The 23,736-nt window shown below is 39.6% G+C and overlaps 2 protein-coding genes across 2 annotated transcripts; both read left to right on the top strand.

The window, feature by feature from the left end:
* The first annotated feature begins 527 nt into the window (after positions 1 to 527).
* HOXA2 (homeobox A2) lies at positions 528 to 3,236 on the top strand. Its single transcript, XM_082258578.1, has 2 exons — positions 528 to 1,841; positions 2,220 to 3,236. Exons 1-2 carry the CDS (start codon positions 1,478 to 1,480, stop codon positions 2,960 to 2,962), a joined length of 1,107 nt encoding a protein of 368 aa, XP_082114704.1. The 5' UTR covers positions 528 to 1,477; the 3' UTR covers positions 2,963 to 3,236.
* A 16,905-nt stretch (positions 3,237 to 20,141) lies between these two features.
* HOXA1 (homeobox A1) lies at positions 20,142 to 23,519 on the top strand. Its single transcript, XM_082259848.1, has 2 exons — positions 20,142 to 21,031; positions 22,448 to 23,519. Exons 1-2 carry the CDS (start codon positions 20,398 to 20,400, stop codon positions 22,801 to 22,803), a joined length of 990 nt encoding a protein of 329 aa, XP_082115974.1. The 5' UTR covers positions 20,142 to 20,397; the 3' UTR covers positions 22,804 to 23,519.
* Positions 23,520 to 23,736: the final 217 nt, after the last annotated feature.

Genomic DNA, 23,736 nt, shown 5'->3' with positions numbered 1-23,736 from the left:
CAAGAGAAAATACCATTCAAAATTTAGACAAAGGGTGTTAATGTATGTGTGTATGTAGGTATATAGGTGAGTATGCGAGGTGCACAAAGTCATATATTTTATATGAATATTACGATTGCACATCTAAGTGTGTAATATATATATATATATATATATATATATATATATATATATATATATATATATGTATATATGTATATATGTATATATTTATATATGTATACATGTGTATATATATATATATATATATATATATATATATATATATATATATATATATATATATATATATATATATATATATATATATATATATAGATATCACAGATATCACAAACATTTTTATACATATCATGCTATAAATATGCATATAATTTTAGAACAGCATGGTTACTGGAAAAAAAAGAGAAAATAATGTAGCAGTAAAGGTAGACAAAAAAAAATAAAATTAAATTAAAGTATAATAAATGATCAGAAGCACAAAAAACAGCTTTGAGCACACATTGACCACCAAGAACAATGCTGCAATATCATAAAACACTCACCTTCTGACTATTCACAGCCCAGCTTCTACCTTGTCCTTACTTCTATATAAAAGGTAGGTCTGCTGTCATGTTCAGCCATTTTGCCAAGCTGTGAACATTTCTCCTAGAGAAATAATATCCTCTCGCTTCCCATATGTGTCAGCTCTAGTAACAATGAGCTCTGCCTAACCTATTGTTCCCTGTACAGTAGAGGATCAAAAAAAAAAAGAAATAAATAAAAAGAAATAAAAGAAATAAAGTGAGATCAGTGTGCTTCACACTGTAGAAAAGCAACATTTTAGGTGTAGTAGAGCAAATGAATGTAGATTGTGGCTGGCTGTAAGTTCTTATGTATCTGCAACGGTGGGGTCTTTGGTGTCAAAACTTTGAAGATTAATGGATTACTTTGTTAATGACTTAAGGCGTCAGATTTTGGTTCTTTAAATGATTTGTGTGTAAAACGCCTCCCTGACAGGCTGAAACAATGCAGTGAGAGTGCAGAGGGAGAGAGGAGCAGCCACAGCAGCAGGCAGCAAGGCAGAAGGAGATTAAAAAAAAAAAAAAAAACATCTCAAAATCTATTTCATGCAGGGGGCTCTATCCTTACAGATAAAATGTGTAAATAAAAACCTTGCTGGCTCACAATGAGGCGTTCCTTCTTGACTTTTTTTGGATCAATCACACAGACAGTGGCTTCTTTTGATTAAACCCCAAATTGTCATTGGGCAGGAGCAATCATGTGACAAGCCAATTCGGTCCAATTTCAACCTTGTCTCCATGAATTCAATAGTTTAATAGTAGCACAGTCCCCATACGGCTGTAATCAGTGAATTAGAAAAAAAAAACACCAGCAAGGATTTTTATGATTTTTTTTTTTTTTCGTCGTCGTTTACAGGGGCCTTTAAACGTAAAGGTAGGGGCGAACTTTTTTAAGAGGCTTGGAGGAGAGGGCCATGAATTACGAATTTGAGCGAGAGATTGGTTTTATCAATAGTCAGCCGTCGCTTGCTGAGTGCCTGACATCCTTTCCCCCTGTCGGTGATACATTTCAAAGTTCATCAATCAAGAGCTCTGCGCTTTCACACTCGACACTTATTCCTCCTCCTTTCGAACAGACCATCCCCAGCTTGAATCCAAGCAGCCACCCTCGCCACAGCCGACCCAAACAGAGCCCAAATGGCAACCACGGCAGCCCAGGGCCGGCGGGCTCCCTTCCTCCGGAATACCCCTGGATGAAAGAGAAGAAGGCGTCCAAGAAGCCCCCAGTGCCTCCTGTGACCACTGCCCCGGCCACTGCGGCGTGCCTCACCCAGAAAGGTCAGTGATCCCCATGCCCAGGTCAGTGATTCCCAATGCCCAGTACCTTCCCTATACCCAGGCTAGTTCTGCAGATTTTTTTTTTTTTTTTTTTTTTTTAGTCTTTAGCCCAACTTTTTGGGGTCTTTTCTAACTTTGGTTGATTGCCTCCTAACTTATTTCTAATTTAGATGGGGGCTGATAGCTAAGTCATCCCCCACCCTGTGCTTATTGGCAATATCAAAAAAATTCCATTTACTTTCTATTGAAGATTAAACTCTTTCACAATGGAGTTTGCAGTGGTCGGCCATTTTGTTGCAGTGGATTATGCATTTTTTTTGTAATTTAAAAGAAAAGTGATCAAGTGTTTTTTTTTTTTGTTGTTGTTGGCTTTTACAGAAATCATTGAAATTCAGGATAATGGTGGTGGAGGGTCCAGGAGGTTAAGGACAGCTTATACCAACACTCAGCTTCTGGAGCTGGAGAAAGAATTTCATTTCAACAAGTATCTGTGCAGACCTCGAAGGGTGGAGATTGCAGCCTTGCTGGATCTAACCGAGAGACAAGTCAAGGTCTGGTTTCAGAATAGAAGGATGAAACACAAAAGGCAGACTCAGTGTAAGGAGAACCAAAATGGGGAAGGTAAATGTCAAAGTTTGGAGGATTCTGACCCAGTCGATGGCGACAAGGAGAAGTCTCTGTTTGAGCAGGCTCTTACTAATGTCTCTGGGGCTTTGCTGGAGAGGGACAGCTACACGTTCCAGCAGAACGCCCTGTCCCAGCAGCAGGCTCCCAACTCCCACCATGGGGAATCTCAGACTTTCCCAGTCTCGCCTTTATCCAGCAATGACAAAAATCTGAGACATTTTCAGCACCAGTCACCCACTGTTCAGAACTGTTTATCGTCAACAATGAGCCAGGACTCCACAGCTGGCCTCCACAATGACAGTCCTGAGGGCCTAGATGTGGCTTCTCTATCAGACTTTAACGTCTTCTCCTCTGATTCCTGCCTTCAGCTCTCAGACACGGTGTCCCCCAGCCTGCCAGGATCTCTGGACAGTCCCGTAGATATCTCAACAGACAGTTTTGATTTTTTCACAGATACTTTTACCACCATTGACTTGCAGCATTTGAACTACTGATTAAAAAAAAAAGCCGGTTTTATGTTTTTTTTCTGTTCAAAAAATTGGTTTCTACTTTATTTTTTATTTTTGCCCTCTAATCAAATCAAAAGAGCCATTGCAGTATTTAATGACCTTTGCATTTTAAATTCTGTCGACCTAGATCATTGAAAAGCAATAACCGAGGCCTCTAAGAAAGTGACTACATATGTAAATGTATCTTCACTTTCTTTTTATTTTTGTATTGCATCGTTGTCATATAAGTATTTTGGTAGAATAAATGATTATATCATTACACCCCGCAGGTTCCTTTCATTTTTTTTTTTTTTTAGTTTCCCTCCCGAAATATCAAAAACTTTATTTCTTTTCCTTCTTGGTAGGGAGCAATCAAAAATACCACCAACACTTATGAATGTGTGTAGAACCAAATATTTATTGCAGAATTTATGCACATATATATATTTTTTTGATTTGCCTTTATTTTGCGAAAAAAAAAAAAAAATAATAATAACAAAGGAGCAGTCGTTTAATTGCCTCCAGTAGCTTTACATCATAAGCATAAAAAATAGGATAGAAAAAAAAAAGGAAATATAAGTTTGGATGGTTAATAGAAAATAATATTAGTATGCTTTAAAAAAAAACGTGTAATAAATTGCCTTCTTAATCGGTAATAAGATTTCAATTCTGAAAGATCCCATAAAGTTTAGCCTAGGAGAGAAAATAGTTTAAAACAGAAAATGGTCAGTGAACAGAAGCAAAATGCAAAAAGTTATACATAAAAACAACCGCACTCCTACAAGTTAGTATAATTATACAGCAGAGACCCCCTCCCCCACTGCAAATGGCTCATCTCGAATTTTCTTGCATCAAGGCTTAATTACCAATGTATATATATATATATATATATATATATATATATATATATATATATATATATATATATATAAACTATTTCTATACACATGCACTCAAATCGGTGTTTGTTTTGCTCAGCTCTCCATGCTGGCTGCTTAGGCAATAATATCTAGATATGCTGTATGCAATTCTTCCTAAACTCATAAATCAAATGCTTTCTATGAATGAGAATGTCATCAAGGAGATCAATTGCAGGGACTCACACACAAATACAAAAAAGCCTCTTACGTATTGCACTAGACTGGGGATTCCATTCCACAAGCCTCGCGCTAGAAGGCGTTCAGCCATAATTCATTTTTATTGCCCTATTAAAACAACAGCTCGGTTTTTACTGCGGCTCCTTCAATAAGCAGCGAGCCTGTCCCAACTCTGCCCTACATATCTCCGGGAACCTTCACTCCTCCAATGCTCAGCCACATACCATTAACCCTCTCTTCTACATTACAGATTATTCAATTACAAGCAAAGCACAATTATACACATTGATTCATTAATTCTTGCATTTACAGGATCATATATTTTTAGTCTTTTTTTTTTGCTTTATGTTTATTGTACTGGAGAGCAAATGTAGCAATTTTGAGTGCCTAATAATTATTCCTACTAAGTAGCAATTATTTGAATGTTACAGTTTACTGTTATTTGTAATTATGAATCGGATCTCTTCCTTGTTTGGATGGAAGTGATGTTTTGCACAAAGGAATTCCAGAGAGTGAGCTGTATAAAAAAAGACGAATTCCTTTCATAGTTATGTGTTATATGCATTAGAATTCTCATTGAAGTGCGCCATTCTGAGCGCAGATTCCCCGGCTCTGGGGCTGACAGTAAGACAAAGGACTTGTCCTTCTATGGAAATCTCCAGCAGATCCCACCAAATCAAAGAGAAATAAAAAAATAAAATAAAATCTACAGCCAAAATTTTCTCTATCTGAGAGTCCAATCCAGGATTAAGCAGCTCTAGTAAAATAGAATTATGTTTAAGAAAATTCAAACTATTTATAAATATTAGGAATCCTTTTTTAAAATCGAATATTTAATCGCTGTATCTATATACAACAAACAACAACAATAATAATAATAATACAAGGGCACACTACAATTTATAATATTTCCTTAGCAGCCTTTTTTAACCCCATCCTGTGCACGCATCAAGGACCTGATCACCCAATCAGGTTCAGATAAACGTATATTTAAATTGCACTGAACCCCATTGGGTGTTGGATGTGCTCCCAGGCTGGAGAGAAAACAAATTAGTAAATCAGCCCCCTTTTAAGCAACCTATAATTAGGCTCTAGTGATACAATCTGTTTTATTTGCATTCTGAGTTTTATGGAAACAGGAAATAATATTACACAATACATAATACAACTAATAGTGTAGGCAGGGGAATTATTGTGTTGATTTATAACTTGAATGTGATTTGTAGTTTGGTGCTCACTGCTTTCTAGAAATGATCTGGGAGGAAATGTCAAAGGACATAAGAAATTGTAAATGTTGGATACTTTGAGGAAGCCTTTTACAATGTCTATGAAGATGGTGTACATAGATTGCATTGTGGCTCCCACGACCCGATCCAGTGAGCAGGGAGGAATCCAGGCCAGGATTTGCTGCAAGCTTTTCACATTGTCTTCCATTACAAAGGCAGAGCTCAGATTTGTCCACTAAACATTGCACACCCATCAACTGCACAGGGACGGATACATGGAATAGGAAACCTTGTTTTCTCAACAATCCAATGTGTGCATGATAAACATTGGCCACCATTATGACTGGCCTTAAAGATGTGATAGCTAATGTACAAAGCTAGATGGATTGATCTGTTTAATTTATTATTCATCACCAAAATAATAGTAATAGAGCTACATAACTGCAAGAATTAGATTGAGCGCCTGATCTGCCCAGGAAACTCACTGATGATCGTTAAAAGCGAGATCCATTAATACAGCTCAGCTAAGAATCAGCACGCCTGGCTCTATGACATCACACCTCCACTAGCTCACTGCGCATGCTCCTGGGGTTATTGTTGTTGAGAAATGGGATTCAGTCCTACTTCCAACTTTTATTTTTTTTGTATTTGCATTGACAATCAGATTGTTTTTTTTATGCTCGTTCTTCTCACATGATAGGTACTTGTTTAAAATGTGTATTTCCAGGTTTACAGAAATATATCCAGGCACAGTATGAAATCATAAACCTGGCAAAACAGCATTGCTCCCACACATGCTGGAATAAGGAAAAAATGTTGTGTATTGAAAAGGTGATTAGAAACACAATCTAGGATTGTTAAATACCTCATTAATCCCCTTCCTTATCTGTCCTCTAATAGTTAAATAAATCATTCTGCAAACATACCTGAATGTCATTTAATTGGGATTATTAAAAGTAAAGATATAAACTGGACTAACAGAATAAAAACCATAGGGGAGGAATTTACTAAAACTGGTGCAGACAGAATCTGGTGCATAGTAACCAATTAGCTTTTAGGTTTTATTATCAAAGCTTAATTAAACAAGCTGAAGATAGAAGCTGACTGGTTACTATGGATAACTGCACCAGATTCGGTGTGCACCAGTTTTAGTAAATCTCCCACAGGCTGTTCACTTTGCAAAGGATTTTTTCCTTAAGCTGGCCATACATCATAAAATTGTCGTATTCAATTTCCTTTAGATTTACATTTATCTATGTATTAGCAAGGGCCTGCATACAAATTGAAAATGTTTAGGTTTGACCCCATATTTTATAGTTTTGGGAAAACCAAGAAAAGTGCATAATGTATGGCTAGCCTAAGATTAGTGAATGAGGTGAGGCTCTGCTGGCTCCCATTATTAATTAATGTGCAAGAAAAAAACAAAACAAAAAAAAATACAAAACATTTTTTGTTATTTTTTCCCTGCACTTGATTGCGTATTCTTGTAAAGTGAATTTTTGCAATAATCACCGAGCTAAACGAAAAATTCCCTTGCACAGCCTGTTTGCATTTAGTATATTAACCCCTAAACAGTTGATTTAAAAAAGGAAACTGCAGCTGATTTACTAAAGTGAATGTTTAATTAGCATGATAACAATGCTGTGTTTTCTTATGGCTGACTATATATACACTATACAACCTGATTGTACAATCTCTTTTAGATCTACCATCATCCATGCAATGCAATGGCGGGGCTGTTCTGATTCTAATTGAATAGATTGTTTAGGTTTGTCCTCATAGTTTTGGTAAAGCTAAGGCATATTGTACAGAGTTCATCCAATCAGATTGTATAGTGTATGGCAACCAGTTGTGCAAAGGAAATGAAAAACACAACTGAATTTTTGGTTACATGATAGGACACATTGAGGTGATTACATCTACACCATATTCACTAAAGCAAGTGAGCTGTCATTTTGCAAAGTGAGCTTCTCTACTCTATTATTCAGTCAACACCAATGGTTATGTTTTAATAACGTGCAGAGATAAAAAAAATGAGCTATTGGAAGCAACCAATCAGATTGATCTGTTATTTCTCTAGTGTGAAATAGACAGCATGTTTATTGGTTGCTATGGGAAAAAATGTACTTTTTTTCTATTTTAACAGAATATACAGATAGCAGCCAATCATGTTTCACTTTGCATATGAAGCAAGGAATGGGGTTTTATTGTCATAGGCAACTGTTCCAGCTTTTTCAGCTTCCTTTGCTTTTTTTTTTTTTTTTTTTTTTTTTTTTTTTTTTTAAAGCAGAGAAAAGTGATAATATGATCTCTGTTCACTGATTCCTGCTGCTATCTTCCATTGCAAATTAAACAAAAATACATCATCTTCATATGCACTTCTCTGCTTTACTCCAGCCTTTACAAACATCAAATTACACCAAGAGGGTATTTACCAACAGAAATTAGACATGGCAATTTAGACATGCCATCATACAGGGAAGCTCAGTCTTTTTTTATTTTTATTCCATGATTGTGTGATTATAGGTACTTTTTCTGGGTTCACTTCACTGAAGCTGTAAACAGATGGAATGTGGCTTTTTGGTGCTGTCATTTTGCAGGTGCCACTAGATGAGGCCAACCTGTTCCACTGCCTGTGTCCATAAGGTGTGTATGGGGATTTCAGATAAAAGTTTAGGTTATTTTTTAGGGAGTGTTGAAAAGTTTTTTTTTTTCTATGTGTGTCTTCAGATATTCAAATTTTTTTAAATAATAGGCTTTATCATTTTCATGTCCTTCTTCCATGTGAAGTACCTTGCTAATCCTGCCAGTCACCTTTCTTCCTTGTTCTAACTGAACACACAAAGCACAGAATTTGCATGGCCAGTTTTCATCTTTTGGCTGGCCATTTACAGGTACAGGACACTGTGATGATATTCAGCATGGCTCTATTGGTTAGTCTGTTCAGCCACCACACCCCCTGAACCAATCAGAGCCTGCCTCTGACACACACTCTCTGCCAATCACAGCCTGTCTCTTGAACATGCCCCCTGCTCAAGCACAGCCTGCATCTTGTCTTAGGCTTCTTTCACACCACTGCAATGCTATTTTGAGCAATTTGCAGTGCAATTATGTAGTGTAATTTTGATGCAAGTGTGGTTGTAATTTGGATATTGCATATTCTATGGCAGACCAGATGTTTTAGAACTACATTTCCCATCAGGGGAGGACTAGGAAGGGGGGCAGGGTGGCAATTGCCCCCTGGGCCACTAAAAACTGGTAAAAAGGCAGCACTCAGGGCTGGATTAATGTAGGGGCTAGACACTGTATACAGCTGTCAGTCACCACTACACAATACTATATTTGCATAGCTGCAGCGGAGTGGTATGAGTGTGCAAAGTACGCTCCTGAACCCGGCCGGCACTAACACAGTCACTTCCCTGTCAGGCAGAGTGATCTCTGCCTGGCAGGAGCTTCCCAGGGCCCGCCTGGCGTGATGTCATGTATTTTTGTTAAACCTCCTTTGTTGCTATTAACCTTAAATTATGTTACCACATTGTATTGCGTTATGTGTCTTGCTTCATAACATCAATATCCGTTATAAAACCAGGTGGGCATGGATGGTGAGCTGATTCGATGGTTCAATGGGCCACTTGACTGGACTTGCCCCACAGGCCTCCGGCTGCCAGCCCTCCCCTGTTTCCCATGATGCTCATGCACTCTGCAGTGTAGTGGAGCATCATAGGAAACGTAGTTCCAAAACATCTGGGGTGCCAGGGTTCGCCATCATTATTCTATGGGGTCAAATCGCACAGTAAATAGCACTACAGTAGCACAGGACCATTTTCCAAATTGTATCACAGCTGATTGTGAATGGCTACCATTGGAAGCAATGTTATTTCAATTGTCATGGGATTCCGTACGACCCAAGTTGAATCTGAAATCACATCAGTGTGAACCTGGCCTTAGGCTGTACAGACTTTGGAATATAGGGAAGCTGTAAGGTTGATTTGCTAAATCTGTTGCAGCTGTGCATTGTAGCCAATCAGCTTCTGACTTCAACTTGTTCAATTACTGTGGGTATGTACAAAAACAAAGCCTAGAAGCTGATTGGTTTATATGCAGAGCTGCACTAGATTTTGCACTTTCCAGTTTTTGTAAATCAATACCTGTGTGTCTGCACAGTGTCCTGTAACTCCAACCCCACTATCAGGAAGAAGAGATACGTGGTCACATGCACCTTGTAAAAAATGGTAAGAAAAATCATTTCTGAAATGAAGCAAGAGGAGTTATGGTGTCTGCATAGTTATAAATGTATTATAAAGTGTCCAAAACATTGTATGTTCACAACTAATTTAAAGCATTTTTTTTAACTTTAATATATTCCCTAGCTTTTCTAGCCCCCCATGTCTCTAAACACTTACCTGAATCCTCTAACGATCCAGTGCTTTGCCTGGCTACAGCTCTTCTCTTCCCTCTTTCTGCTCTCACAGGCTAAATCAAAAGCAGCAGAGGCCATTGGCCCCTGTTGCTGTCTGTCAAACTTGTAATCGGGGGGCGTGGCCGAGCCACTCTGTATGTGTCTGTGGATGCACACAGCCCAGCTCAGCACAATGCTTGCGATGGGGGCACTCAGAAGAGAAAAGTAGAGGACAACGCTAGCTGGGGACCACCAAAGAAGAGGAAAGGGACCGCTCTGTGCAGTAACATTGCACAGAGCAGGTAAATATAACATCTTTTATATTTTAAAATAAATTAGCCTTTACAACCACTTTAAGGTTTTTTTTTTTTTTAGGGGTACTTTAAAGTTAAGGTGAAGAAATGGGTTAGGTGGGAATGTGAAGGTAAATGGTGTATGCTGGATTCACAGCTTTGCAGTGCATTACTGCATGCACATAAAAATGGTTCTAAAGCCTAAAGTTTTTTTTACTATGATGCATGCGATGAATTACAATAAAAAATACCTTCTGTGTCACAGGATCCCCCCTCACCCACCTTATACTTTCCAGAGCCTGATTTCAATCCAGTGCTGTGCACCAGAGCGGTGGCTCTCTCTACTCTCTCCTTCCTCACAGGGCAGATTGATAGCAGTGGGGCCGCCATTGGTTCCCGCTGCTATCAATCAAATTCTGTGATGAGGGAGTGGAGAGCAGAGCCGAGCTGTGCTGTCTGTGTCAATAGATGCAGACAGGATGGCTCAGGAGTGAGCCTGCATGAATCCCCCCATAGAACGTGGCTTTCTATAGGGGCACTCAATGGGGGGAGAGCCAGGAGCACCAGTAAGGGACCCCAGAAGAGGAGGATAAGGGCAAACACATTCCAGGTAAGTATGCCATGTTTGTTGTTTTATTAAACATAGAATGCATTAAGATAAAAAAAATATTTTGCCTTTACAATCCTTTTAATGTTGCACATTATGTTGCCCATTGATTCTATATGGGCTAGGAACATACCACAATACACCTGAATTTGTTTTTCCAGCTCTAAACTGCAGGTCCTTTTGGGTGCATTTGGGATGGGCATTGAGGTGCCACCACTGCAACAGGCTTTGTTTTACTGTGCACATTGTAACATGATTTAATCATGGCCTTAATGTTTGCTATGTTTTGTTTTTGGAAGACTACTTTTGAATTCTCCTGAATTGGAAACTGCAGGATGAAGCATCCAAAATTCAGCATGCAGGATGTTTTTCCAGTACAATAATAGCTGATTCTTGAGGGGTTATAGGCTCTATGCTTGAATTCACGTGCTGAGCTGTGATGTACTATGTTAAAGTATTTTCTATATACCCTAGTGAATCCAGATTCATGTCAAACCCCCAAATCAAGTACCAGTATATTGGCAAACAACTATAACATTTTCCAGCACAAGAATAGTGCTGGTTCTCAGTGGCTGGATCAGCTGACAATATCATGTCAATGGGAGTCCAGACATCACCAAGCAGTGTTTGGGGTACTAGCCACATCTTACCAAGACGGTAGGCCTGAATACACCTGACCATTATCTACATTGCTGGGTTTCATGCAAGATTAATCCAATTAACCGAAGAGGGAAGGATCAGCAAATTCACATTTTCATAATTACCCATGTATGCCCCCGGAGCCCAACCTGCAGTCTGGAGACCACATGCTGCCCGTTGGCACTTATTTTGTGACCCTTGGGGCCACTGGTGCTTACTCAGGCCATTAAACCAAAATTGTTCTTCAGATTGGCTTCTAATAGTTAAATAGTGCGAGTTACTTCTTTTACAGTATTTTACCTTTTTCTGTGCTGTCCATCTATTTTCTCTGTTCATGTTATTTCATATTTTATTTCATAATAGATCAGGCTATCAGGAGACAAATATCACCTGACACAAATAACTTTTAAAGGGGCAGTAGGGAGCACAAATATGGAAGCATGGATTTTTAAAGGGACTGTAACAGCATTGACCTACAACAGTTTAATTTAAAGCGGTAGTGTCCCGCTTTTTTACACTTTTACCTACAGGTAAGCCTATAATAAGGCTTACCTGTAGGTACAATTAATATCTCCTAAACCGGCACGGTTTAGGAGATATTTGCAGTGCATGCAGCCGCTCACACGAGCGGCGCATGCGCTCTGAAGGTCCGGGGGGACCTTCAGTTTTGCTTGCCGGGAGCTTGCCGGAAAATCACTCCCGCGCTCATGCGCGGGAGTGACATCATCGCGGCTCCGGCCAATCACAGCACCGGAGCCGACGAACCCGGAAGAGACGGCGAGGGATCATGGCAGCGCCCACAGCGATGTCCGGGGGTCCGTGTCGGGGCTTCGTTCCAAGGTAAGTAATACATAATGAGCTAGTATGCGATGCATACTAGCTCATTATGCCTTTGTCTTGCAGGTTTTTTTTTTATTTTTTTTTTGCAGTTTTGGGTTTACAACCGCTTTAATGTGTCTCAAGTTTTCTGAAACATGTTTCCAGCCTATGATTGTCTTCTGCAGCTCCAGTCTTCATCACCTCCTTTAACCTGTTCACAGTCTCTGACCATCTTCTGTAGCATGTTTGCAGTATTTGACCACCTCTTGTGGCATGTCTGCTGTCCTTGACCACCTCCGAAAGCATGTCTGAAGTCTTTAACCAACTACTGTGGCATGTCTGCAGTCTCTGGCTATCTCCTGTAGCATGTCTGCAGTCTCTGACCATCTATTGTAGCATGTCTGCAGGCTCTAGATATCTCCTATTGCATGTCTGCAGTCTCTAGCCATCTCCTATAGCATGTCTGCAGTCTCTGGCTATCTCCTGTAGCATGTCTGTAGTCTCTGACCATCTATTCTAGCATGCCTGCAGTCTCTGACCATCTTCTGTAGATTGTACGCTCTAATGTGCAGGGCCCTACTGGTGACTCCTCCTTTACCGAATTGTATTGTGACTATACTGTCTGCCCTCATGTTGTAAAGCACTGTGCAAACTATTGGTGCTATGTAAATCTTATATAATAATAATATTAATAATAATAATAATAACAATATATAATGTCTGTAGTCTTTGACCATCTCTGGTAGCATGTCAGCACTCTCTGACCATCTCCTATAGTATGTCTGCAGTCTTTGACCATCTCTGGTAGCATGTCAGCACTCTCTGACCATCTCCTATAGTATGTCTGCAGTCTCTGATTATCTCTTGTAGCATGTCTGATATCTTTTACCATATCCTGTCGCATGTCAATAGTCTCTGACAAGTTTTTTTGTAGAATTACATTCTACAAAAGAAGAAAGTTAACCAACACTGATGTATGATGTGGAGCACCTATGATGTAGAAGAGCACTATTCTTTGGGATTGATTCAGTAAAGCAAAATACCATTTTCACTTTGTAGAATGTGTTCACTTACTAAAGTGAAAGTTCACTTTGCTTAGTAATAAGGTGAAGCTGTGCTCACTTCATTCATTCAATCACGTCCAAACACTTATCCTTATCCTTTTTTAAAAAAAAAATTGTTGCAGCTGATTGGGTATTCAAAGTAATTATAGCTTCACCTTAGTCATCCAAGCTAGGTTAACATACATTTCAATAATTTTTCTACGTGGGCAAAACCTATTTCTTTAGTAAATTAACCCATTTCTTCTTCAAGACACCCCCAAATGGCTAGGTTTTCTACCAAGAGTCATATCTGGCAGTGGGATTGGGGTAGGATTAGAAAACTTGGCCATTTTTGTATTGTTACACCCTGAGATAGGTGTCTCAGACAGCATCTTCCAGCATCGCCTATATACTCCCCTCTCTATTAACATACACATGAATGCACCACGTGACCAAGTGTTCATGTTTATGGACCCACCAGGAAATGACAATCTCTGAGGGCAGTCATTTCATACATGCACATCTGACCACCCTCCAAATTCCATGGGTAGCTTTAACCACGTTAGTAATTCACTACTTAGATACACTGTTAGGCTAGGGGGAATTTACAGTTCGGTACATTTATATATAAATGAGATTATCAGTTTTTAAAATTACTTCTTTAGGATATCCGCATCATAGCTGCACAGGTTTACTGATGCAAAAAAAAAAAAAACCCTTTAGTAAATCTCCTTTAGGTGTCTTTCCTATTGATTTATTACAGAATTGAACCATAAAAGGTGCTGTATGGCCATTCATTTTGAATGTCACCCCAACTGACTTTTACAGTAGTGGGTAACATACCTGTATTGCAGCACACCACAACATGTGCTCTATCACATATCTAACTGTGTTAAGATGTGGCATCAGTCCATTACCAAAGGGTTGTCTTATACACTGCACCTTAATGCACTACAATGTATTGCTTTGGTGCAGATATCTTAAGACAATGCATAGAGTGAAGGTGGCTTTTAAGTTATTGGTATGCCACCATTTCTAATGGTAGTACTCATACAATTAAGGGGAATAACTAAAGGATACCTCTGTGCTTTCCGTGTGGTGTATGTCAAGCATATTTTGCATGCGTAACCATTCATTCAGACGTGCTTTCCTGGAAACCATACCATACATGCACCAATCTACATTTTTGTGTAATGCACAGAGATGTAAATGCAGTCTGATATTTACACATGCCCTATAAACTTTGATCCACTTTAATCAACCAATGATGAAAAAAGTGAATGCTGCCCTGCTACTCGGGTTGTCTCAAGCCAACAGTAGCTTAGTGGCAAGCATTTCTGCCTTGCAGCACTGGGGTCACTGGTTTGAATCCTAATCCGGACACTATCGGCATGGAGTTTCGTGTTTTCCTTGTACTTGCCTGCACATCCTACAACCTCCTCACACACTCCAAAGACATACTGGTAGTTGGGCTCCTGTACAAATTGCCCCTAGTATGTGGCATGCATTTGAGATATGGACCTTAGATTGTAAGCTCCTTGAGAGCAGGGACTGATGCCAATGTTGATTATGTAAAGCACTATGTAAATGATCAATGGTATATAATTACGTGTAATAAATAAGATTCCTTTAGTAGATACTCCCAATTTATAATTATAACTATCCCAAACAGCAGAGAGAAAATATATCATTGCGGGAGCTATATAGATTTTGGATGGAAATTAGTTTGCTTGCGTGGAGGTCAAATGTAAATTTCAAATGTAAAAAGATCTCATGCATTGTTTCCTGGACCATAAGTTTTGATCGGGTCTAGTAGTTTTTAGATTGGGAAAAAATAACAAACTTCATGATAAAGAAGTTTGTTGTATCCAGTGTATTGTGAACTACATAAAAACGTTTGCACCTTGAAAATAAACAAAGCAGAAGCAATCTGCAAGCATATTGTTACAATGTCAGTATAGATACTAGCAAGGTAAAGTTTTGGCTATTAGTGGCTTTCTAGGAGTATTAGGCTCCATGTACACGGGACGTTGTTAAAAGTCCCTTTGAATGCTGGAATTTTTAGGATGTTTGAAACGTCCGTTAGGTCGCGTTTGCACCCGCGTTTAGCGGGCGTTTGCGTTTACAACCGTTCCTAGAGGTCAAAAAAAATTATTCCCCTTTAAAATGGAAAAACGCGAACGCTAAACGCAGGTCATCGCGCTCGGTTGCGTTCGGCCGCGTTTGGTAATGCCGGGAAACACACGTTCGAACGCAAATAATTGCGTTCTAAAAAACATCCCTGAACGCAACTGCCTGCAAATGACTGTAAACGACCATGTGTGCATGGACAGATAAGATAACATGGAGCAGCGTTCAGGGGCTTCTGAAAAAAACGCCCAACTGCTCCTAAACGGCCATTTCCAACGTCCCGTGTACATGGAGCCTTAGGCCCACATTACAAAAGCCAACCTCACTGAGATCTGTAGTCTTACATTCCATGGCTTGGCCCCATACACCTTTGAATCAGAAAGCTTTCTGTGACCAGAGGGAAATAGGCAAGTTAATAGATAGTAAAACTAATATTTAGTTATTGTAAGCACTTTAATTAGGGGGTTATGTAGAAGACAATTGTTCTATGAAGATAGTGTCAGTATTAAAATAGTTTATTGAGCTGATGAACCTGTTTGCCATTCATAGCACCTAATTACAAGAAGTCCCCCTGGGTCACTCAAGGGTCACATTGTGGCCATGTCCCTAATTATCATTAATTAAAGCCATTAACATTGTTTTCTATATGAACTGGTGAGAGTGAGGTATATATTGCCCTTCTGGTTGCCTGTACTACTAGCATATTGAAGATAGGAGGACTGCTATTGCCATGGTGATATCATACAGTATGAATCAATGTTGGCTAGCTTCCATGTTCCTTGCAGGGACTGGAGGAGGGGGTAGGGGAGAGGGAGGAGAGGACTTGGGGGGGGGGGGAGGCATACATATAGATAACAGGGAGAGAGGGAAGACACTGGATAGGAGAGAAAGGTGAGAGACACACAGATAATGGCAATCAGCTCTACATAGGGTCAGGTCATTAGGACCAATATGGCCACAGCATTACGCATGTTGATAATCCTATATCAGATTATTTTACATCAAGATGTTATAAAAGGGACTGGGCAATAACAATCTGAACCATATGAACATAAATGCATTGCCTTTAGTAGCCATTCCTTCTTAGTAGGACTACTTAGGCAGTGCAAAGAGCAGCATGGGGGTGCAAAGTGCAATAACCCATAGCAACCAATCAGATTTCAGGTTATGACTAAGGATTATGCACTGGAGATTATGCATTATGTGTTATGCACTATGGGATATGCAGTATGGACCATGCACTCTGAACATTGCCTGATTAAAAAAGCCAGCTGATGGTGAGGCTGATTTACTAGAGGTAAGAATGCTCACACAATAAATGTTGTTTAATTATTCAATCATGAGCAGAATAGGTGAACAGGGTTTTGATTTTCTCCTGATAGGAACTTTCTCACAATTTTATGGGACTGATTTACAAAAGGAGTTGGAAATCTTCACACAAAAAAATTGAAAAAATGAGGATTCAATTAAATGATCCAATCAGTTGGAAAAACAATTTCCTGTTTACTTCTTCATCTGCACATGACTGGGTAATAACAGTAAATTTTATGTGTGTTACTCCATTAGTAAACAACGTTGTAGTCATAAAGACAGAGAATGAATGTTAAGCTGCTTTTCTCAATCATCAGAAACACTATGAGGCTGATTTACTAAAGGAGATGAGAAAGATCACACTCAAAAGAGAGTGAAGATCCATTTTAATGATCCTATCATGGGCAGGAGAAATAAGTAAAGAAGGATGTGCCTTTCATATCATTGAATAATTAAAGTGAATCTTCTATTTGTCCTGTGTGTATGTGTGTGTGTGTGTGTATACATTCTCACCTCCTTTAGTAAATCAGACTCATAGTCCTAGTGAAAGACAGAGATTAATTGATAAGATCATGTATCACCAGCAACACTATGAGGCTGATTTACTAAAGGAGTTGAGAATGATCACACACCAAAAAGAGTGAAGATTCACTTCAATAATTCTATCATGTGCAGAAGAGACAAGGAGAGAAGGATTTTCCTTTCATATGGTTGAATCATTGAAGTGTATCTGCTCTCTTATTTTTTGCGTGTGAACATTCTAAACTCTTTTAGTAAATCAGCTTCATAATCCTCAGGAAAGGCAGATCCTGTTCCTGACTGCCACCAACACTATGATGCTGACTTTAGTTTAGTTCACAAAAATAAGTGAAGCTTCACTTCACTGATCCAACAATGTCCAGAAGAAATAAACAAAAAGAGATTTTTCACATGATTGAAACATTGAAATAAATCTTTACTCTTTTTGTGTCTTTTCACTCGCAACTCCTTTAGTAAATCAGCCTGTATTTGTACTCTGCTCCAGAGTTCACAAAGCAGCCCACTGATTTGCATACACAGACTGATGACCACAACACACTGTCCTAGAGCCTATAATAGCATAGTGTGCATGCAATGATATACAATGTAACACAAGCATTATAAGTTTTGTAGTCTAGGTGTACAGTGTAGGTTTTGAAGCCTAGGTGTATAGTTTAGGTTTTGTAGCCTAGGTGTACAGTGTAGGTTTTGTAGCCTAGGTGTACAGTCTAGGTTTTGTAGCTTAGGTGTATAGTGTAGGTTTTGTAGCCTAGGTGTACAGTGTAGATTTTGTAGCCTAGGTGTACAGTTTAGGTTTTGTAGTCTAGGTGTATAGTGTATGTTTGTAGTCTAGGTATATAGTGTATGTTTTGTAGTGTAGGTTTATGTAGCCTAGGTGTACAGTATAGGATTTGTAGCCTGTGTGCATAGTGTAGGTTATGTAGTCTAGGTGTACAGTGTAGGTTATGTAGTCTAGGTGTACAGTCTAGGTTTTGTAGCTTAGGTGTATAGTGTAGGTTTTGTAGTCTAGGTGTATAGTGTATGTTTTGTAGTCTAGGTGTATAGTGTAGGTTATGTAGTCTAGGTGTATAGTGTAGGTTTACGTAGCCTATGTGTACAGTGTAGGTTTTGTAGCCTGAGTGTATAGTGTAGGTTAATGTAGCCTAGACACATAGTGTAAGTTTTGTAGCCTAGGTGTATAGTGTAGGTTTATGTAGTCTAGGTGTATAGGGTAGGTTATGTAGCCTAGGTGTATTATGTAGCCTAGGTGTATAGTGTATGTTTTGTAGTATAGGTGTACAGTGTATGCTTTGTAGTCTAGGTGTATGGTGTAGGTTTATGTAGTCTATGTGTATAGTGTAGGTTATGTACGCTAGGTGTATAGTGTAGGTTTATGTAGCCTAGGTGTAAAGGGTAGGTTTTGTAGTCTAGGTGTATAGTGTATGTTTTGTAGCCTAGGTGTATAGTGTAGGTTATATAGTCTAGGTGTACAGTGTAAGTTTTGTAGCCTAGGTGTATAGTGTAGGTTATGTAGCCTAGGTGTATAGTGTATGTTTTGTAGTCTAGGTGTACAGTATATGCTTTGTAGTTTAGGTGTATGGTGTAGGTTTATGTAGTCTAGGTGTATGGTGTAGGTTTATGTAGTCTAGGTGTATAGTGTAGGTTATATAGTCTAGGTGTACAGTGTAGGTTTATGTAGCCTAGGTGTAAAGGGTAGGTTTTGTAGTCTAGGTGTACAGTGTATGTTTTGTAGCCTAGGTGTACAGTGTAGGTTATATAGTCTAGGTGTACAGTGTCGGTTATGTAGCCTGGGTGTAGAGTGTAGGTTATGTAGTCTAGGTGTACAGTGTAGGTTATGTAGTCTAGGTGTACAGTGTATGTTTTGTAGTCTAGGTGTATAGTGTATGTTTTGTAGCCTAGGTGTACAGTGTAGGTTATGTAGTCTAGGTGTATAGTGTATGTTTTGTAGCCTAGGTGTACAGTGGAGGTTATATAGTCTAGGTGTACAGTGTCGGTTATGTAGCCTGGGTGTAGAGTGTAGGTTATGTAGTCTAGGTGTACAGTGTAGGTTATGTAGTCTAGGTGTACAGTGTAGGTTATGTAGCCTATGTGTACAGCGTAGGTTATGTAGTCTAGGTGTACAGTGTAGGTTATGTAGTCTAGGTATACAGTGTAGATTATGTAGTCTAGGTGTACAGTGTAGGGTACAGTGTAGGTTTATGTAGCCTATGTCTACAAAGAAGGGAATGTAGTCTAGGTGTACAGTGTGTAAGTTTATGTAGTCAAGGTATACAGTGTAGGGTATGTAGCCTAGGTGTACAGTGTAGATTATGTAGTCTTGGTGTACAGTGTAGGGTATGTAGTCTAGGTGTACAGTGTAGGGTATGTAGCCTAGGTGTACAGTGTAGGGTATGTAGCCTAGGTGTACAGTGTAGGGTATGTAGCCTAGGTGTACAGTGTAGGGTATGTAGCCTAGGTGTACAGTGTAGATTATGTAGTCTTGGTGTACAGTGTAGGGTATGTAGTCTAGGTGTACAGTGTAGATTATGTAGTCTTGGTGTACAGTGTAGGGTATGTAGTCTAGGTGTACAGTGTAGGGTATGTAGCCTATGTGTACAGTGTAGGGTATGTAGCCTAGGTGTACAGTGTAGGGTATGTAGCCTAGGTGTACAGTGTAGGGTATGTAGCCTAGGTGTACAGTGTAGATTATGTAGTCTTGGTGTACAGTGTAGGGTATGTAGTCTAGGTGTACAGTGTAGGGTATGTAGCCTAGGTGTACAGTGTAGGGTATGTAGCCTAGGTGTACAGTGTAGATTATGTAGTCTTGGTGTACAGTGTAGGGTATGTAGTCTAGGTGTACAGTGTAGGGTATGTAGCCTAGGTGTACAGTGTAGATTATGTAGTCTTGGTGTACAGTGTAGGGTATGTAGTCTAGGTGTACAGTGTAGGGTATGTAGTCTAGGTGTACCGTGTGAGATATCTCTGTGTCGGTGGGTGAAATCAGTGGCATTGATGAAGACTCACCAGTGTTGTCCCTGTTCGCTCCGTCCTCCTGTGTGCTGTCCTTGTTGCTGTCCTTGTTGGTGTCGCAGGCGGCTCTGTCCTCCCGTGTGCTGTCCGCTCTGTGCAGGGCTGCGATCTGCGCGACACCTTCATAGAGCAGAGCCTGGAATTTAAATGCGTCTGAAAAGACGATCCATCACCGGCCAGAGCAGTCAAACTTTATCAGGCGGCGCAGCCATTGGCTGGCGTGAAGCACGTGACGCCCCCATTGACTGTACATTCATGTGATTTTCTCCTGGCCCTATGGAGGAAGTGAGAAAGTTGGCACGGTCACCCCGGAGTCACCCAGTGATAGATGGACTGTGCAAGGATGAGTTCCTTCCTAGATTACCCGAGCCTGATGAGCGCAGAAGCCGGGAGCTGTCCCTCCAGAGCCTTCCACCCTGACCATGGACTTCCAACTTTCCAGTCCTGCGCAGTCACTGCCAATAACTGTAACAGTGATGATCGCTTTATGGTTGGCCGGGGGGTCCAGCTAAGTACCCATCACCATCACCATCCCCACCAAACTGGGGCTTTCCAGACCTCCAACAACCTGGCCATGTCCTATTCCCACCCGAGCTGCGCTTCAGGGTATGGCATGCAGAATTTCAGCGCAGGATACTCTCACTTCCCCATAAATCAGGAGACAGATGTCAGTCCAGGCTTCCCCAGCGCCGTATATACTGGCAACATCGCCTCCACTGTGGTCCAGCAGCACCATCAGCACCAGAGCTATGTGGATGGCACAGGGTCAGCCCACTACATCCACCACCACCATCATACCTATGGAGCAGAGCAGCAGAACCTTCCCATGGCCACCTATAATAACAGTGTCAGCAGCATACACATCAATCACCAAGAAGCTTGTCGATCACCATCTGCTGAGACATCTCCACCAGCACAGACGTTCGACTGGATGAAAGTGAAGCGCAATCCACCCAAAACTGGTAAGTCATTATGGAACAATAAACTTCTGTCCCCTATCCAAATCATAACACCTCTGTGATGTGGGCACCGATTTCTTTTAATCATGTTTTGGGTATGCCACATGCTGCACTTGCCACCAAGGTTGAGATTTTAGGAAACTTTGCTCTAATTTCATTAATTTTTGAGTTCTTTGATCACTTGTCATTGATGATCCAAAACAAGTTACATTTTAAGCTTTCTCTTCAATAGTTCCTATCATTTAGTAAAAGTAGCCACACCTGTACACACTGTGATATATTTCACTTATATATTTCATTGATGGTCAGTGTGCCAGGTTAACTGCCAATATAGGTACAAATTACATTTAGTAGGTTTCTATTATGGGGTCATTGCTTCCTTTCACCCAGTTGTGGATATGCAAACATGGCAAATAATAGATAAATAACAGAATCTTGCACACACTAGCAAGGTTGAGACTTTAGATAACTTTGCTCTGTTTTTATTTTATTTTATTTTTTGAGTCATTTGATCACTTTTCATTGATGCTCCAAAACAACCCAAAACAAGTTACATTTTAAGCTTCCTCTTCAATAACTCCTATCATTTGGTAAAAGTAGCCTCACCTGTACACACTGTGATATATTACATTAGGTAGGTTTCTTTTATGGGTCACTGCTTCCATTCACTCATGTTGTGTGTATGTACACATGGCAAATAACAGGTATGTAGACATGGCAAATAACAGGATCTTGAACATGTTAGCAAAGTTGACTATTTAGGTGACTTAACTCTGTCAAGTAATGTGTGAGTTATTTAACCACTTTTCATTAATGGTCTGCAATACCCCCAAACAGGTCACATTTTAAGCATCATATCCAATAGTTCCTACCATTATGTAACTTTAAACAATGTGATATATTTCACTTTTACTTTACATTGCTGGGCAGTATACTATTTAAAATTCCAATGCAAGTACCAATTACATTTGGTAGGTTTCTTTTATGAGGTCACTGGTTCCTTTCACCCATGTTTTGGCTAAGTACTCATGGCAAATAATTGGATCTTGCACTTACCATTAAGGTTGGGAATTTAGGTAACTTTGTACTGTTAAGTAGTTCTTGACTTTACTTTTCATTAATGATCTAAAACAGGTTACTTTTTAAGCATTATGTTCAATAGTTCCTATCATAATGTAAAAGTAGCCATGGCTGTGCAAATTGTGATATGTTTCACTTACATGATTGGGCAGTGTACTGTGTGAACTCCCAATGCAAGCCCAAACTACATTTGGTAGGTCTCTTTTATGGGTCACTGGCGCCATAACACCTTATGTTCTGACAATATAAATGTTATTTAAAACCTTCAATTCATGACTGTACCCATCAGTCATTCACTATGGGCTGAGCTTCTAACAAGGCTTCCCTCCTGTCTCACAGGTAAAGCTGGGGAATATGGATATGCAGGTCAACCCAACACTGTGAGAACCAATTTTACCACCAAGCAGCTGACAGAACTGGAGAAAGAATTCCATTTCAACAAGTACCTGACCAGGGCCAGGAGGGTGGAAATTGCAGCAGCTCTGCAGCTTAATGAGACCCAGGTGAAGATCTGGTTTCAGAACAGAAGGATGAAACAAAAAAAGAGAGAGAAAGAAGGTCTCCTGCCAATCTCCCCCTCTGCCAGCACAGGAAGTGATGAAAAGCCAGAAGACATGTCAGACAAGTCAAGTCCTTCACCCTGTGCTCCATCACCAGCTTCTTCTACCTCTGATCATCTCAATTCCTCCAACTAAACAGCAGCTGTTAGGTTGCAATGTTTTCATAAGATTGCCAAAGACTTCCCAACCTTGCACTGTATAGGTGACCTGCCTCTTGGCACCAGGGTTTTGTTTGCACAAACTGTTCTTAAACCATTTTGGGTTTTCAGCTAAGGAACCAAAATGGAGCCCACAATCAGTATTGGCATGTGTTAAGTTGAATATATGCTGAATGAGCTGCTTCCTATGGTCAAGTACTCTGAGACAGAGGTCCTCATGGTCCTGTGACTTGGCTAGAATAGGTACTTTAATGTGATGCACTATTTAAAAAAAACAAGTTTACACAAAAAGAAAGACTTTATGAGTTTTATTTAAATGTGATTTTAGTTTTGTTGTCTGTATGTTAAAAGATTGTAAATATTGTTTCTTTTTTTTTCAGAGATTTATCTTGGAGGCCTTTTTTTGTATAAACTTTAATTATCTTATGTGAAATGACGGGGGCGGGTACCAAGTTGTGAAAGATTTATAATGCAAAATATTTGTTACATTTTACTAGTAATGCAAGTTTCCAGTCATTGTCCCTTACATATAGGTAAAGACTGACTAAAAAGCACAGGTTTTGGTCTAGCCCAGTTGTCCTGCTTCACCTTTTAATGTTCTACACAGAATTTATATCATTATTATAAGCTGGTTTGAGCTGAATCACTCACTAAACTTCTCAGTAGTTTATTAACTGGGCCATACCTTTAAACTCCATTTATTCTATAGAAAAACATCAAAATGACCTACAGACAATTTCAGTATTCCTATTCCTACACAGAATTTATTTCATTATTATAAGCTGGTTTGAGCTGAATCACTCACTAAACTTCTCAGTAGTTTATTAAATGGGCTATACCTTTAAACTTCATTTATTCTATAGAATAACGCCAAAATGACCTACAGACAATTTCAGTATTCCTAATGATC

Source organism: Pelophylax lessonae, assembly GCF_965119305.1.
Source record: "Pelophylax lessonae genome assembly, chromosome: 5".
Classification (NCBI taxonomy): domain Eukaryota; kingdom Metazoa; phylum Chordata; class Amphibia; order Anura; family Ranidae; genus Pelophylax; species Pelophylax lessonae.
This window is presented reverse-complemented; position numbering and strand designations above follow the sequence as displayed.